Below are 14,680 nucleotides of genomic sequence, written 5' to 3'. Positions count from 1 at the left end.
AAAAAGAGCTTGACTGCCCTCTCTGTCATTCACTTTCTTCTTCTATTCCACTTTTTTTTTTCTTTCCAAAGCTGAAAGATAGCCACCAGGTTTCCCTGGGGTAGCTTGTACAGAACTGATTCTACGAACAAGGATCTCTATTGAGATTTCCTGCATTTTCCCTCAAGATGAAGTTCACCGACGGGATGTGGTGCTTACAGGTAATTTAATTCACTTCTGGTTAATGCAGCTGACATGGGGGTGAGATACTGACACGCAATCGGATCATATAGGAAGGCGTCAACATCGAGTGGATGAGCAACGTGGAGCGATTCTCAATTGAAGACGAATCCGTCAATCTGCTGTTGAACAAGTTCCAGGCACACCGGGGACACACCCTTAACTCGCGTGCGTGTTTTAATCATCCCTTGGTATAGAAATCCAAAAGCTAACTGAGTTATACAGCAACTGTTTCCACGCGGATCACCTCGCCAGTGGAGGGAGTTATTGGCGTGAAGCTTGTCCACTGGTACGTACCTCAAGGGCTTCAACCGGAGCTCTCGATGTTGGTGTTTGAACCCACTAACATCATTCAGGGCGGGCCAAAATGACAATGGTCCTCACTACCACCTGAACAAGACCACCGGACACACCAAGATCCAGCACGATGATGCCGCAAAGAAACTCAACTACACAAGCGGATCCCTCAATCTAGCTCTGAACACCTCCGCCAACGAACTAGCCCTAGAATTCCAGTCTCCGGCTGGTAAGAAACTGACCGGCCAGTCGTTCCGCTCTATCGGATACGTGCGCGACCAGCGTGCTGAGAAATATCGCTACGAGGACGGCATGTATGCCGAGCGCCAGGGATATATGCTCGCAGGGCTTGACCTCGGCGTTGGCGAGAAGGTCTACGGTCTTGGAGAGCGGTTCGGGCCTCTGGTCAAGAACGGACAGACAGTCGATATCTGGAACGAGGATGGCGGTACCTCGTCCGAGTTGGCTTACAAGAATATCCCCTTCTATATCAGCTCCAAGGGATATGGTGTTTTCGTCAATCATCCTGGCAAGGTTAGTCTGGAGGTGCAGTCCGAGCGCACTACTCGCGTCAATATCTCTGTACCTGGCGAGGAGATTGAGTACTTTGTTGTGTATGGAGCTACGCCAAAGGACATTCTGAATCGGTATACTGCCTTAACTGGCAGGCCTGCCTTGGTTCCGTCATGGAGTTATAACCTCTGGCTTACTACGAGTGAGTTCGGGATATTATTTTCTCTGGAAAGCTGAATGAAAGAAGCTGACATTGCTATCAAGGTTTCACGACCAACTACGATGAAGAGACTGTCACTGGATTCCTTGATGGATTCCGTGACCGCGATATCCCACTGGGCGTCTTCCATTTCGATTGCTTCTGGATGAAGTCCTATCAGTGGTGCGACTTCGATTTCGACTCGGAGATGTTCCCGGACGCGTTGGGATACCTCAAGCGCCTCAAGGAGCGCGGTCTCCGCATCAGTGTCTGGATCAACCCGTACATCGCCCAGGCATCGCCACTGTTTGAAGAGGGCAAGAAGAACGGATACTTCATCAAGGTATGTTCATGCTCCGATACAGTGGCACACAAAATAATACCGGAAGAAACAACCGCTAACAATTCATAGCGCACCGATGGCTCAGTATGGCAATGGGACATGTGGCAAGCCGGCATGGCAGTCGTTGACTTCACAAACCCCGCCGCCAGCAAGTGGTATAACGCACACCTGGAGCGGCTAGCGGAGATGGGCGTCGACAGCTTCAAGACCGACTTTGCCGAGCGCATCCCCATCAAGGGCGTCCAATACTACAACGGCGCCGACCCGGAGCGCATGCACAACTACTACGCTCTTCTCTACAACAAGACCGTGTATGAGACACTCAGCAACCGCGTCGGACGCAACCAGGGCCTCCTCTTCGCGCGCAGCACCGCGCCAGGCGGACAGGCGTACCCAGTTCACTGGGGCGGCGACTGCGAGAGCACATTCGAGGCTATGGCGGAGTCTCTGCGCGGCGGACTGAGTCTGATGCTTTCTGGATATATCTTCTGGGCATCTGATATCGGTGGCTTCGAGGGTACACCCCCACCCGCGCTGTACAAGCGGTGGGTGCAGTTCGGTCTGCTGTCTACACACTCGCGTCTGCATGGATCGTCTTCGTTCCGTGTGCCTTGGATCTATGGAGAAGATTGCTCCGATGTGCTACGGGACTGCGTTAAGCGCAAGATCTTGCTTACTCCGTATATTCTGCAGGAGGCGCTTAAGGGTCATGGAAACGGCACGCCGCTGATGAGGCCGCTGTTCTTGGAGTTCCCTGAAGATCTTAACACATATGCTATTGATACGCAGTATATGTTTGGGCCTAATTTGCTGGTTGCGCCGGTGTTCACTGAGGAGGGTGAGGTTACTTTCTATGTGCCTAATTCTCCTGATGATGAGGCCGGAAAATGGATATCGTGGTTTGATCACTCCAAGTCTTATGAGTCTGGTCGTTGGTACACGGAGACTCATGGCTTTGATACCATGCCCATTTTGATCCGTCCCGGCTCTGTTACTGTCACCAACCCCGCGATCAAGGCCCCTGAGGATGATGCCTTGGAGGGAATTGAGTTGCTGATCAATGGGCGCCTGCGGGCTGAGACTACAGTCGAGATTGTCAACTCGGCGCAGTCAGACGAGATCTTGAAGACTGTCAGAGTTTCTCCTACTAGGGATGGAAAAGTTGAAGCAAGTGGTCACAGTGTAAAATTGGTTTATGTTGCCTAGATTCGTATTAAATAGAGAATGAAATTCATGGAACTTATTTCATTTGCATCAAATTGGTCAAGAGTCATATTAAGGGCGTAGGGGAAGAGCCCCCACAAGCAGAACTAAACTTCAGTATGAAGTGGGTGGGTATCATATTCGAAACATGTTGCAATGCAAGATGCAAAGCCAAAAAAAAACAAGAAAAAGCAAAGAAGAGAAAGGTGATCAACAACTGGAAGCCTAGGTCTGCTGCCATATCAGGCGAGACCAAATCACTTACTAGGTAGGCAGGGGAAAGAAAAGTGAACAATGCTTGAGTGCAATATGTAGGGATATGCAATCAGCAAACGTAAAAAAATCAAAGCTTGGTAAAGCAGAATCACCAAACTTCTTCGACGTCAAGGAGCCATTTTCGGATTCCTTCACGCAATGTATTATCAGCACCTGCTAGTGCTCTTCTCCGCTCGCGATCGGCAATCCCGAGTGTACTGTCCACATCTTCACGGCAGTGTTCGGCGGTGACAAGGCGAACAACTTCTTCAAGAGCCCCGAGCACCATCTTGCGGCATTCGCCACGAGGCACTTCAGGGGGAGGGGCTTCATCGCCTTTAGAAGAGGGGCCCTTGTCTTCAGCTCTACGAGCACGGTTAGGGGAAGGGGCACGTGACTGTGCCATTGACGAGTAACCGCTCTGTCCCAAGACACGCTCGACAGCATCAACTAGGACTCCATCGAGGTCCATCACAGGCTCCTCGATGAACCGCTCTTCCACAAAATTCTGGTCGCGCTCATCAGTGGCGGGGCCGTGGGTGGCTTTCTCATGCCCGGAAAAGAAGTTGGTAAATTGCGAGGTCGAGGCACCTCCAGTAAACCCACGGGGGGTAGCGCTAGAAGGCGAAGGAGGCGTATGAGCAGCCCCAGAGCTGTGACCCACTATAATCTTGCGTCGCAAGCGGAGTCGTTTCACCGTAGAAGCCTTGGTGTCTGCAATCAAAGTCGTTGCAACATCTACCCATTTCTCTGATCCGTCAACATCGGATGTGGAGGGGATGTACGGGGATGGTTCAGCCCGCATTGCCTGTTTGATTTCTGCTTCAAGGGAAGCATAAGGCCGTACCGCTTGGAGCGAGAAATCTTCGTGGAAAAATTTCAACCAACCAGCCACATGGGAAGTCGGTCCATCGCTATCCTTCATGGTACCGGGAAATCCGGAGCCACTGCTGTGCGTAGAAGCAACTGCATCCATGCTGGTGACGGAGGTTCGAGTCTTCTTTGGCGAGGCAATAGTCGAATCGCCAGACGAAGAAAGTGACATGAAACCAGGAAGTGGAAGGTCAACATCCACCACTCCTTCCTCTGCTCGGACTGACAACTTCAAAGGTGACTCCCGAACTTGGCTGGTGAGCGATGATGGCTCTGGCGAGGCAGGCCCAGTGTTGTGAGGAGCGGCGGTAGAAGGAATTGAGATGTTTCCACTGGGAGCTGTTTCGGGCCGGTGTTCATCCTCATTTTCTGTGACTTCCTTGACCATTTGAGTCAAAGTAGTTGACCCACGCCTAGCAGGACCAGATATTGTAGAGGCGGACCTTCTGCGAGCCTCAGATGGGGAATATGGCTCGCTACTTTCGGTAGATGAGCCTTGACGGGAGCTCCAAAGACCGGAAAAGATACCGCCCCAGCGGCCTCCAGCTGAGGAAAGACTGCCATTTGTGCTCACTACAGAGCTGTCACTTCGTCGAAGGCTCTTCAGTAAAGTCTCCGATGCTAGGCTATCGTTGCCTTCGGCTGCACTGCGCTCTGTTCTAGCCTGGGTAGAATGGCTGGGCTGAGAAGTGAAATGGGGAACAGGGACAGTGCTGCTCTGAGTGATCATAGAAGTAGTTGCTCCGCTCGTATTCATGGCCCGAGCATCCTTGGGATGAATGTTTGCGCCGGGGGGTCTGATGGAGCGTGCATCAGACCCTCTACGGGCCGAGGCCGAGTGTTCCGCCGGCGGGGTTATTTCGGCTCCATCTATCGACCGCTGAGCTGTTTCCTGAGACGAAACACTCACTGATCGCTGGTGGTGATCATTATCGCCCATGATCATTCGTTGAGCACGAGCTCGCCGTTCAATTGCTCTCCGAAGAGACTCCTGGCGGAGGACAGGCACGGTCGGTGGGCTTTGAGAGATAGCACGCATTGAGGCCGATGTACCGGGTCTAAGAGGAGAAGGTAACGGCTCCAAGCGTTGTTTGGAGGGCAAGAAAGCGGATAGTAAGAACACCAGGCGACGAGCAGTCATCTTATCTGGGCATATAATGACTGTTCTGTTTGCAAGAATGAGCTCGCCATCCTGCTGAGCTTTGTGCTGCTGGTTATGGCGGCGACGATACCATTCCGGGCCAAGGCTGTTGAGCCACTCAGTGTGATTCCCCAAAAATGCTGTCAAAACCACTAAGAAAAAGAAGTTCTGCTCTTTATCACCCAGGCCACGGACAATTGAGCGGCCTTCCTCCCGCCAGACGCCCCAACGACTTTGTCCAGTGACCACATATGGGGTTTGAAGAGCAAGGCTGATCCGGCGGGAGCTGCGAATAGCTTCTTCTTTGAGCTTTGAATTGACCGATAGAATGTTGGCAGGTAAATGCACTATAGTCTGGTTGGTCCGCTGCATATTGGGAGGCTTCGCAGGCTTTGGCTGTGGCCCGGATAAAGAGTCCACCTTCTTCAAAAGAAAGAGAATTTCGTTGCGAACAAGTCTTTCGAGGTGGGAGAGTGTACGGGTGATGACATCCCAATGATCAACTAACAAGTCCAGACGCTCATCCAGGCTAGCCGGGGGCGAGGCAGAAGATAGGCTATCATCAAAAAATGCACCTGGCCAGCGGTGATCAGAATCCAGCGAGCTTGAAAACCCTGGCCGAGGAGAGTCTGGGCCTGGAGTACTAAATCTTGATACAGGGCGTCCGGTATTGCGTGGCAGCAAGGGGATCTGAATTGTAATTGCAACCGCGTACATGGGGGTTTTCTTCTCCTTGATTTTCTTGCGCTTAGAAACATCCGGAAATGGGAACTCCATTTCGGGCAGTGACTCTTGGTAGAGAGCACTGGCATAGTCATGTCGCTCGGCTGATGCTTCCGGTCCTTCGGGAAGATTCACACTAAACATGCGAGTCAAGAGAACTGTGACTTTGGCAGGTGGCTTGTCGTCCACTCCTCGGGCTACTCCTATCGGAGCCGAGGGACTTCCTGTAGTGTATGCCCGGGAAAGTGGACTGCGGGCAGCAGGTGATGCACTCACCCCAGTTGCCGGGCTTTCATCGGCAGAGATTATGTGCATTTTTGTAGACGACCCCCGGTAGCTGAAGGCACTGCTGCCAAAGATGCAGTTCAGGAGGCCGGTATCATTGGAATCGGAGGAGTGTCGCGATGGACCAGGGTCATGCCATGTTCCCGGCGGTGCCAGTGTAGAGCTACGGCCTCGAGCCCGGGAAAAAGCACCCGGGCCGGCTGGTGACGACCTCCGTGCATCTGCAGCTGCGGAGAGGGGACTCGATTCGACGAGGGAGGATTGGGTGAGAAGATTGCGACGTGTTCCACGAGAAAGACTTGAGACCGCCCGAGTATGTCTAGGATTGGGCTGGTCGTTGCCTTGTGGGTCAATTCCAAGACCGGCGGGGGAAGAATCGGACGCACGAGTGTCAAGTAAGACACATGCATCTCGGTCGCCCAATGCATTTTGTGCAACAATCACACGAAAATCTTTAATTGCATCCAATTCCATTCCCCCACGATCATCATATGCACCAGCGGTTGAGGCATTCGGGGAATTGAAGGTTGTCTGCAATGGGAAGGCATGGGTATTGGAACGTCGAAGCAGACTGGCGTCGGGGAAAAGAAGACCGGAGGTGTGTTCCTCTTCAGTCACAGACTCAAGAGGCGTTCCATTGGTTCGTCCAGAGTATGCCGCCGGGTTTAGAGTGGACGCGGCGGTACTCAAGAGTCGGCCAAGCATGGTGAATAAGGACGGGGAAACCCGCAGAGAGAACAGGTACTTGGGAACGCAGGGAAAAGAAAACGGGCCGGTCGAATTCACGCGGTGTAACGATGGGTATCAGGCAGCTAGGAATATCTAGGCTGCATCCACCCATAGCTTAATTGAAAGAAGCAAGAATCATCATCAAACGATGAAGTGAATTGAGAATATCCAGAGTTATGAGAGGGGAGTGGAAGGTGGGATGAGGTGCAGCAGTGGGGCTTAGATCAGCAATTAGGAGTTAGGAATTGGCTTTGCACCCACGAGGACTCCACAGTATGATCAGGATTGTGTAGAAAACCAGGAAGTCAAATGAAATAATCCCAGAGCTTCTTAAGGGACCCAGTTCCTTGAACAGAGAAACCACCCGGGGGGGCAGTGGAGAGGGAACGTGAAAGGGCGGTGAATAAAGTCACATGATATCAGCCTCATTGTCTACAGTAAAGGATAGTGACCTATTTGGTCTTCTCTTATACATCTGATACCCCTACTCTGATGGATGCAGCCCTAGAAAGTTTCACGAGACACACAGGTTGAAGTATAGGAAGAGCCTATCTTAACCAAGTATTCCCAGATACCGGAACTGCATCCAATGATACCTAGGCCAACCATTACTACTGGTCAATATGTCGCTATTCTCTACCGTCATCGTGTCACCGTATAGTCGGGTTTGCAAGGAATCGTGTTACTCAAGGGCCGCTGATTTGTGTGATTTAAAATGGGTGTGAATTTGGGATTGGGGGGGAATAGTTCATCTCCCAAATATTATGCATGGTGGGCACATGCCATCTCTACACCGTCAATCATACCTCGTGTGATACAAGCATCATGCCTGCAACCCCAGATCCCACACCTCTAACCAGGCCCCTGTAATCATGTTTGTAAATACTCCGACGCTAGGAGAAAGCCCTCTTCATGTTGACTACATACATACTATGATGTTCTGTCCACGTGGTTTTGTCCTTCGGCCGTTCCATTTTCGTATTTTCGTGTTTCCGTTTCCCATCATAGTAAGTTGACACGAGACGCCACATTGGCTGTCAGCTATTCTAGGCAGCATGTTGCTAGTATCTAGTTGCATATTTCCAATGTACATATGTAAAAGAGATCATATTTCAGTGTGTATTAACTTCCAAATCGTTTCAGTTCTATACTCTCAGTGAGAACGCTTGACTTTTGCCACCAATCGCTTCAATTCCTCAGAGCTAGACTCCTTGGAGGACTTCTTCTGCTTCTTCTTGCTATCCCGGCTCTCTGTTGGAGCCTCAGCCTCCGCATCATCACCGGCACGTCGGCGCTTACGGCCCTCGTCCAACAGGGCCTTCATGCCGGAAGTCGACTTGAACCGGGGGTTGGTGGGATCGATGGCGAAATCATGAGTGTCGTACAGACGTGAGAAACGGGGGTCGCTGACGTTGACTTCAAAGTCATCTGCCTGAGCAGGTTCCACCTTCTTGCCCTTCTTGCCCTTGCCCTTTTTCCGGGCCTGTTTCTCGGCCTTTTCAATCTCGTTCATATCGAAGTGTTTGATGTTGACCTTTTCGTCATCCACCATCAGTAACTCCAACTCAGCCCGTTGGGCAGCTGACGCGGCTTCCTCCGCAGCACGTTCCTCACGCTTCTTGCGCCTCTCCTCCTTGCGTCGAGAACCTGCTGTAGCCTTTCCATCAGGGTCATCAAAGAAGGGATCATTGAATCCCATTTCTTCTTCCTCTTGCTGTGGAACCTCAGCTGGAGCAGCTTCGTTGTCTTCGCTATCCGCTGCAGCACCATCCTCTGCAGATGACTTGGCCTTGAGTTTCTCCTTTCGGCGCTTTTTGCGCTCACGCTCCTTCCGCACGTACTTGTCAATTGTGCTTTCTTCGATCTCCGGTTCATTTTCGAAGATGGTATCCTTGCCATGGCCGCCAGCCAAGCCGGATGTGAAAGTAACCTCCATCTCGCCGACGGGGCGTTCCGCTTTAGTGCGGGTAGGCTCGGCGCTCAGACCCAGCAATGCACGCATGCGCTGTCTCTCGGCCTCTTTCTTGGATAGCTTTGTAGTCGTGGCTTCTCCTGCGGTATTATCGACAACTTCGACGCCTCCGTCCTCGTCATCTGAATCTTCGTTCTCTGAACTATCGCTGCCGAGGTAGGCTTTCAGGTCGTTCTCATCAATGTCCTTGCGTGAGCCCCGGAAGGCACGTGCCTGAGCTTCTTTTCTTGTTTTGTCGTCCGCGTCCCATGTCAATTTTACCTTGCTGTGCTGCAAAGCATCCGTTACGAATTCAGTAGGCTTGTAACCGTCAGGGATCCGAGAACACTCGTCCCGCGGCTTGTCATCGGAGAAGTCAGTGTCCTCAGGCACGAAGCGAAGATCGAAGAAGTTGGCACTAGAGAGGTATTCGGCACCATCCACCAAATCGTAGACATGCTTGGCGACGTCTTTTGATGAAAATTTGATAATGGCGTAGTAATACCGCAGTCGGTCGAGCTGGTACCGCCGTAGCTGTGTAGAGTTGAATTCTTCACCGTCGTCAGCCTTCAGCATAGACTTCTTAATTTCCTCCTCCTCCTCGTCAGAGTCAAGTTCCTCTTCTTCGGAATCGTCGTTGATGTTCTTTTTCTTCCCAGAAGCAAAAATCTCTTTCGGGGGGCCTTCAACCTCCTCCCTCTCCATGCGCTCCTTTCCAAATTCGCTGGGGTAGACTGTAGCGTTCAACACCCGCCCCCCAGACGGAAGGAAACTGGAGAAGACTGCCATCAGATCCTCGGCACGAATATTTTCCCAATCGAGGTTGACGACAGCTATCCGATTCGTCACTTCTCCAAGTGGCACATCGGCCCGCTGCTGGTCCGGGAACTCGATCACATCCTCTTCCGCCTCGTCTTCCTCTTCGCTAGAGCTTTCTTCTTCAGATGACGAGGACTCAAAGCCGCCATCACGGGCAGGATCATATGAGGCAGCGTTGACCCGTTTCAATTCTTTCTGGACTTCCTCGTCGTCGTCGGCACTATCCTCATCCTCGTCTTCATCCTCGTCTTCATCCTCGTCTTCATCCTCATCCACCTGGTAGAACTGCTTCAATTTTTCCTTGGTGTCATCTTTTCTGAGCTTTCGTCCATAGCGGTCGACGGGAGCGTTGCTGGAGAAATCCTTATCGTCTAGCACATGCGCGAAGCGCTTATCGAGTTTGACATGAGTCTGGCGTTTGCTGGGAAGACGGTAGCGAGGATCGGTCTGAATGTTCGCAAATCGAGGATCCGCTACAGTGAGACGAATTGTCAGTAATCGTGGTCATGAGGTTTCCTAGAAATAAATCTCAAGCTTCCATTGTACGTACTGATCGCTGGACCGGTTTCGCCTTTGGGCTTGCCAGCCTTGGACTTTTTCTTGTCTGGGCCTGCCATTGTGAGCACTGAGAAATTTCACTTTGCACACCACAAGCACGCAAGAAGATATTTTCAATGCCTGGATATCAGTAGAGATCGAATCCAGCAAGTGAAAATAGTCGAGACCGTTAAATTATTTCTTTTTTTCTGCCCGCCGAAGTCAGGGCGGTCAGGCACGTGTATTCTCAAAACGGTAAGTCTATTTCTTTTTACTTTCCAGGGTGACAACCTTGGAAGACAACTTGAAGACATAATTTATAATGGTTAGTTGAGGGTTGAGTAAATATGCAAAGTCTGCATAAGCAGGTTCTTGCTAAGTGCCAATTCTGGTAACCCAATGCTTGGTCTTGGAAATAAATCATAATGAGCGAACAACATGTATACTTGGTAAAGCACTGCTGGCACAGTGGCCTAGCGCTCCATTGTTAATACGACACGCTGTCACTATACTAAGAAACGACCTCGGGGTAGATGTGTTGGGCGCTTGGCACGATTACAGACGCGCTCGAAATCAGTTTCACCGGCAGTACCAAAATTGCCCAGGTGCTGTAGCACTTGTTAAGGCCTTTGCCTGAATACTCGATATTTAACTAGTGATTAATATATGTCAACCTAGATACTCCTAATAATTCAACTTATATCTAATCAAATTAACTGTATATAATTAACTAGATTTATATATAATATGAGGGGAAAGAGGGGTTCTGTACGAGCATTGTAATTGATGAGAAATTAAAAATGGCGGTAGAATAATCTGTCAACCGTTCGTGGCTACCCAGAAGCGAGCAGCATGCCTGATCAGTGGAGCGTTCAGAACAACCGCAGCGGAGGCTCTGAACACCGAACTATATCTACCGCCGATTTCGATTCATATGAACCGCCTAGTGAAAGAAACGGCTCTACGACTACGAACAGGACAAGCATTTGCTGTCCCGCCAACAATGCTACGACGCTGGCCTGCGGACGAGAGAGAATGGGCCGGATGAACACCGATGGAGGCACAAGCCTGGAAGACGGGCGGCTGCCTTACGGCTTCCCCGGAGACTTTGGCGAAGAACTGGGAGAGTCGAAAGGCATTCGTCCTAGCACCATGGCAAGCGCCGCCAGAGGTGATAATCGAGGATAGAGATGTCGCAGTGGACCGTCATAATCAGATCCTGTTCAAGACCTCAAGGGACAGACCCCTGATTCTGTATACTGACAGAAACGGTATCGAAGGAAAAGTGGGCGCAGCCGTAGTCGTTAATCTGGAGGATCATATCGCTCACAGCCAATTGGGCGATGATGATACATCCACTGTATACGCTGCGGAGCTTCGCACAATAGGGATGGGACTCGCGTTAGTCCTGAACAGCACCGAGCCCTAGACGGCACAGGCAAAGAACGAGCTGGTCATCTTCGTAGATAGCCAAGCAGCACTTAAGGCGCTCCGCCGACCGAGCATACCGTCGGGTTAGGTCTACCTGGTAGGATGCCTAGACTTGGTCCGCCAATTAGCGGAACGGGGCATTCGAACCGAGCTCCTGATGCGAACGGAGGCACGCACAATTGTGACCGATTTCATGGTCCAAACAGGTCTTTTGGGCCAATTCCAAGCAGTCGACCCAATTGCCCTGGGTGCAGAAGAGGCTAAAGTAAGAGAACGACCCCTCGGGACGGTGTGACGGAAGGAGAAGGATGGCGCCCATTAGGAGTGCAATGCCAGGTCCACTGTACTCTCTTGATGCCAGCGAGCACAAGAGCGGCAGCCGACAGCCAGGATGGCTGCGCAAAACAGGGGTGTGGGGAAGGAGCTGTGCGGAGAAGAAGGCCCTGGGCTATAGAGGAGGCCAAGGGTGACGTTCGTTTTGAATTTCCTTTGTTTATTGTGTTTATGTAACCGCGTTTGTCGTACCTAGAAGATATGTTTTTCGAGTATCATAGCAAAAATATCTGAAATATACATAGATGGTTCCATAACTCAGTTGGTTAGAGTGTGATGCTAATAACGTCAAAGTCGAGGGTTCGACCCCCTCTGGAACCACATTGCTATTTTTTTGATGAATTTTCGTTCATTCTACTTTTTTCTGCAAGTCTCGCGGCGCTCTTTTTATTGTCCATAGATTTATGTAGTGTGATGTGCTAAGCCTACAGAAGCAAGAAGCATCAAAAGAGGGTGTATCGATTCAAGATAACTAAGATGGAGAGAGAGAGAGAGAGAGGGAAGGAAGTAAGGTAGGGAGAGATAGCAAAGTAAAGCAAATAAATGAGTAAAGTTAGTTGGTGTATAAACAAAGCACAGTAGATTGCCTGCGTCCTATGTAGATTATAGCAGCCAGATTATGGTTCAGGAGATGAAAAAGGTTGACCGCCAAATAGTTAGGAAAGGAAGAAAGGATTAAAGGATTAGTGGGTATAAAGTCCTTTGTGGGGTTTTAGTGTAAACCCTGCAAATACCACTATCCTCTCCGTGTCTCGGTTCGGTAGGCGGTTAACAGTGGCAGAACTACAGTTCTCATCTCTCAGATTGTGACACTTTTTTAAGTAAAAGATTCGCTATTTCTTATATTATAATAGGCTAAGGGGTAGCTCTATAGGAATCTATAGAGAGAATCTATTTTAAGAGATTAATTTTCAATTTCTATCAATTTGTATGAATTAGCGCGAGAAATCGCGCGGTATTGTATTCTATTATCGAAGAGTTAGGCGTGGTATATCGAAACGGTGCACTACTTCACGAATTGAAGAGATTTCTTGATCCTTAAAAGCCTGGATTGCTAGTGAGATCCTACCCTCTTGCTCTGTTGAATTTCTAGAGCTTTGAGAGCGAATTGGTGGTATGGTGGGTGGTTGAAGAGGCAGGGTTTAAATTAATTGACGCGTTTTAGATGGGGTGGGCCCCTCGCATGTGAAATACGTTAGTTAGTTAGTTTATGGGGCCCCACTTCCCTGAATGCCTGAAAGTTGCGGTGTCTGAACTTCACATTCGATCATGTGATCTGGAATCTGATCAGAATTTTATGGCTAAAATTCCTGGAAAATAACCATCGGTTCCATAACTCAGTTGGTTAGAGTGTGATGCTAATAACGTCAAAGTCGAGGGTTCGACCCCCTCTGGAACCAGCGTATTATGTTTTTATATTTTTTTTTAACTATCAGTCTCTCTAACCGAGTCATTGAACACAGATACCTGCGACAAAGGCGGTGTCTGGTTAATGACCCCGGTTATATGTTTATGCCGCTATAAAATTAGATTAAGTTGGAAGATTCTATTCAGACTAGTAATAGCATTTATTATGTAGCCTAATCCATCCTATTTTAAGAATGAATTTATAGAACTTTGGATAAAGGCTGTACTATATACATAGCTGGTTATGGTACATATGTTATATAGAATTTTTTTTTTTTAGTACTTGACACGGGATCAAATTTTGGTTTTGAATATGGTAGATAAAATATTTGAAATATGCATATATGGTTCCATAACTCAGTTGGTTAGAGTGTGATGCTAATAACGTCAAAGTCGAGGGTTCGACCCCCTCTGGAACCACGATTTCTTTTTTTTTTCCTTTCTTTGCTTTTTGCTACTCTGTATTCTTTATCTTTATTATTTGAATAAGAAGCAAAGTGCTCGACATGCGGAGAAAAAGAGGGATTTTTAATCAGAGCGGCAGTAATGTAATGACGACAGAAGCGAAAACTGCGCCAAAAAAAAAGCCCGAACATGTTTCCAAAGTTGAATTGAAATACAGTCCAACAGCCCCAGAGACAAGACGGCCGAAAGAACTCCGATATTGTTATTACTAGCCTCCACGTCCTGACTCTTAGCAATATCCCTTGGAAAATGCTAGTGTCACTAAATCGATACTACCGTGTAGGCCATCGTTACAGAGGATAATCAGAAGATCACGGCTACAAAAGGTGCTATAGAGGCTTTATGCGCTTTCCGACTTTAGTGACATATATCTCCATCACAGGTAACGTGTCTTTAACCCTCTTTGAAAAAAAAAGCCAAGTTCGGAAGCAACTACTCGTGTCAATAGGACCCTAGTTACCCCCTATAGAGGCCCACGCATGCTTATCTGCTAGGGCTAGTTGACAGGACTACAACGATGCGGAAATGATATTTCGAAGCATAGTGATACGTAATTTGATCTGCTTCGAAATGGATATTCGCGCTTTATAGTGCCGCCCACTTACCCTGGCAGAGCAGCGTCCATACGCCCGTGTGAGGATGAAGCGGGCTTGTTCAAGCCACGATACCATTTCTGATCATATTTAACTCGGAATTAACCGAAAAGAATAACCAATCACTGATACCAACCAACCAACCCAGACTGTCGTTACCATATCAAACTGGTAACCTGGCAAAGACAATCGTCAGATATAGACGCTTTGATTTCAACCAGCAACACTGTCATACACAGGTTATATAGTTTGGTTACATAGACTTGATCGACATGAGGGGAACATATTGCATCTATGATCGATACTCCCTACAGAGTATCGTACACAAGTGTATACCTTTGTTATTTGAATAAGAAGCAAAAAT

The 14,680-nt window shown here is 49.2% G+C and overlaps 4 protein-coding genes across 4 annotated transcripts; 2 read left to right on the top strand and 2 right to left on the bottom strand.

Moving 5' to 3' along the window:
- Positions 1-167: 167 nt before the first annotated feature.
- On the top strand, positions 168-2,777 carry PEX2_083720 (putative sugar hydrolase; the record flags this gene model as incomplete). Its single annotated transcript, XM_016745642.1, has 6 exons — positions 168-200; positions 273-387; positions 445-508; positions 576-1,231; positions 1,294-1,571; positions 1,641-2,777. The coding sequence occupies 6 exons, from the start codon at positions 168-170 to the stop codon at positions 2,775-2,777; spliced, it is 2,283 nt and encodes a 760-aa protein (XP_016595541.1).
- Positions 2,778-3,138: 361 nt separating this feature from the next.
- Positions 3,139-6,756, bottom strand: PEX2_083710 (uncharacterized protein; the record flags this gene model as incomplete). The annotated part of the gene is made up of 1 exon (XM_016745641.1): positions 3,139-6,756. The coding sequence occupies one exon, from the start codon at positions 6,754-6,756 to the stop codon at positions 3,139-3,141; it is 3,618 nt and encodes a 1,205-aa protein (XP_016595540.1).
- A 1,177-nt stretch (positions 6,757-7,933) lies between these two features.
- On the bottom strand, positions 7,934-10,167 carry PEX2_083700 (pre-rRNA-processing protein ESF1; the record flags this gene model as incomplete). Its single annotated transcript, XM_016745640.1, has 2 exons — positions 7,934-10,023; positions 10,101-10,167. The coding sequence occupies 2 exons, from the start codon at positions 10,165-10,167 to the stop codon at positions 7,934-7,936; spliced, it is 2,157 nt and encodes a 718-aa protein (XP_016595539.1).
- A 974-nt stretch (positions 10,168-11,141) lies between these two features.
- On the top strand, positions 11,142-11,516 carry PEX2_083690 (uncharacterized protein; the record flags this gene model as incomplete). The annotated part of the gene is made up of 1 exon (XM_016745639.1): positions 11,142-11,516. The coding sequence occupies one exon, from the start codon at positions 11,142-11,144 to the stop codon at positions 11,514-11,516; it is 375 nt and encodes a 124-aa protein (XP_016595538.1).
- Between the last annotated feature and the right edge of the window lie 3,164 nt (positions 11,517-14,680).

This window comes from Penicillium expansum (genome assembly GCF_000769745.1).
Source record: "Penicillium expansum strain MD-8 chromosome Unknown contig276, whole genome shotgun sequence".
In the NCBI taxonomy this organism is placed as follows: domain Eukaryota; kingdom Fungi; phylum Ascomycota; class Eurotiomycetes; order Eurotiales; family Aspergillaceae; genus Penicillium; species Penicillium expansum.
Note: the sequence above shows the minus strand (reverse complement) of the source record. Positions and strands in the feature narration are given on the sequence as shown.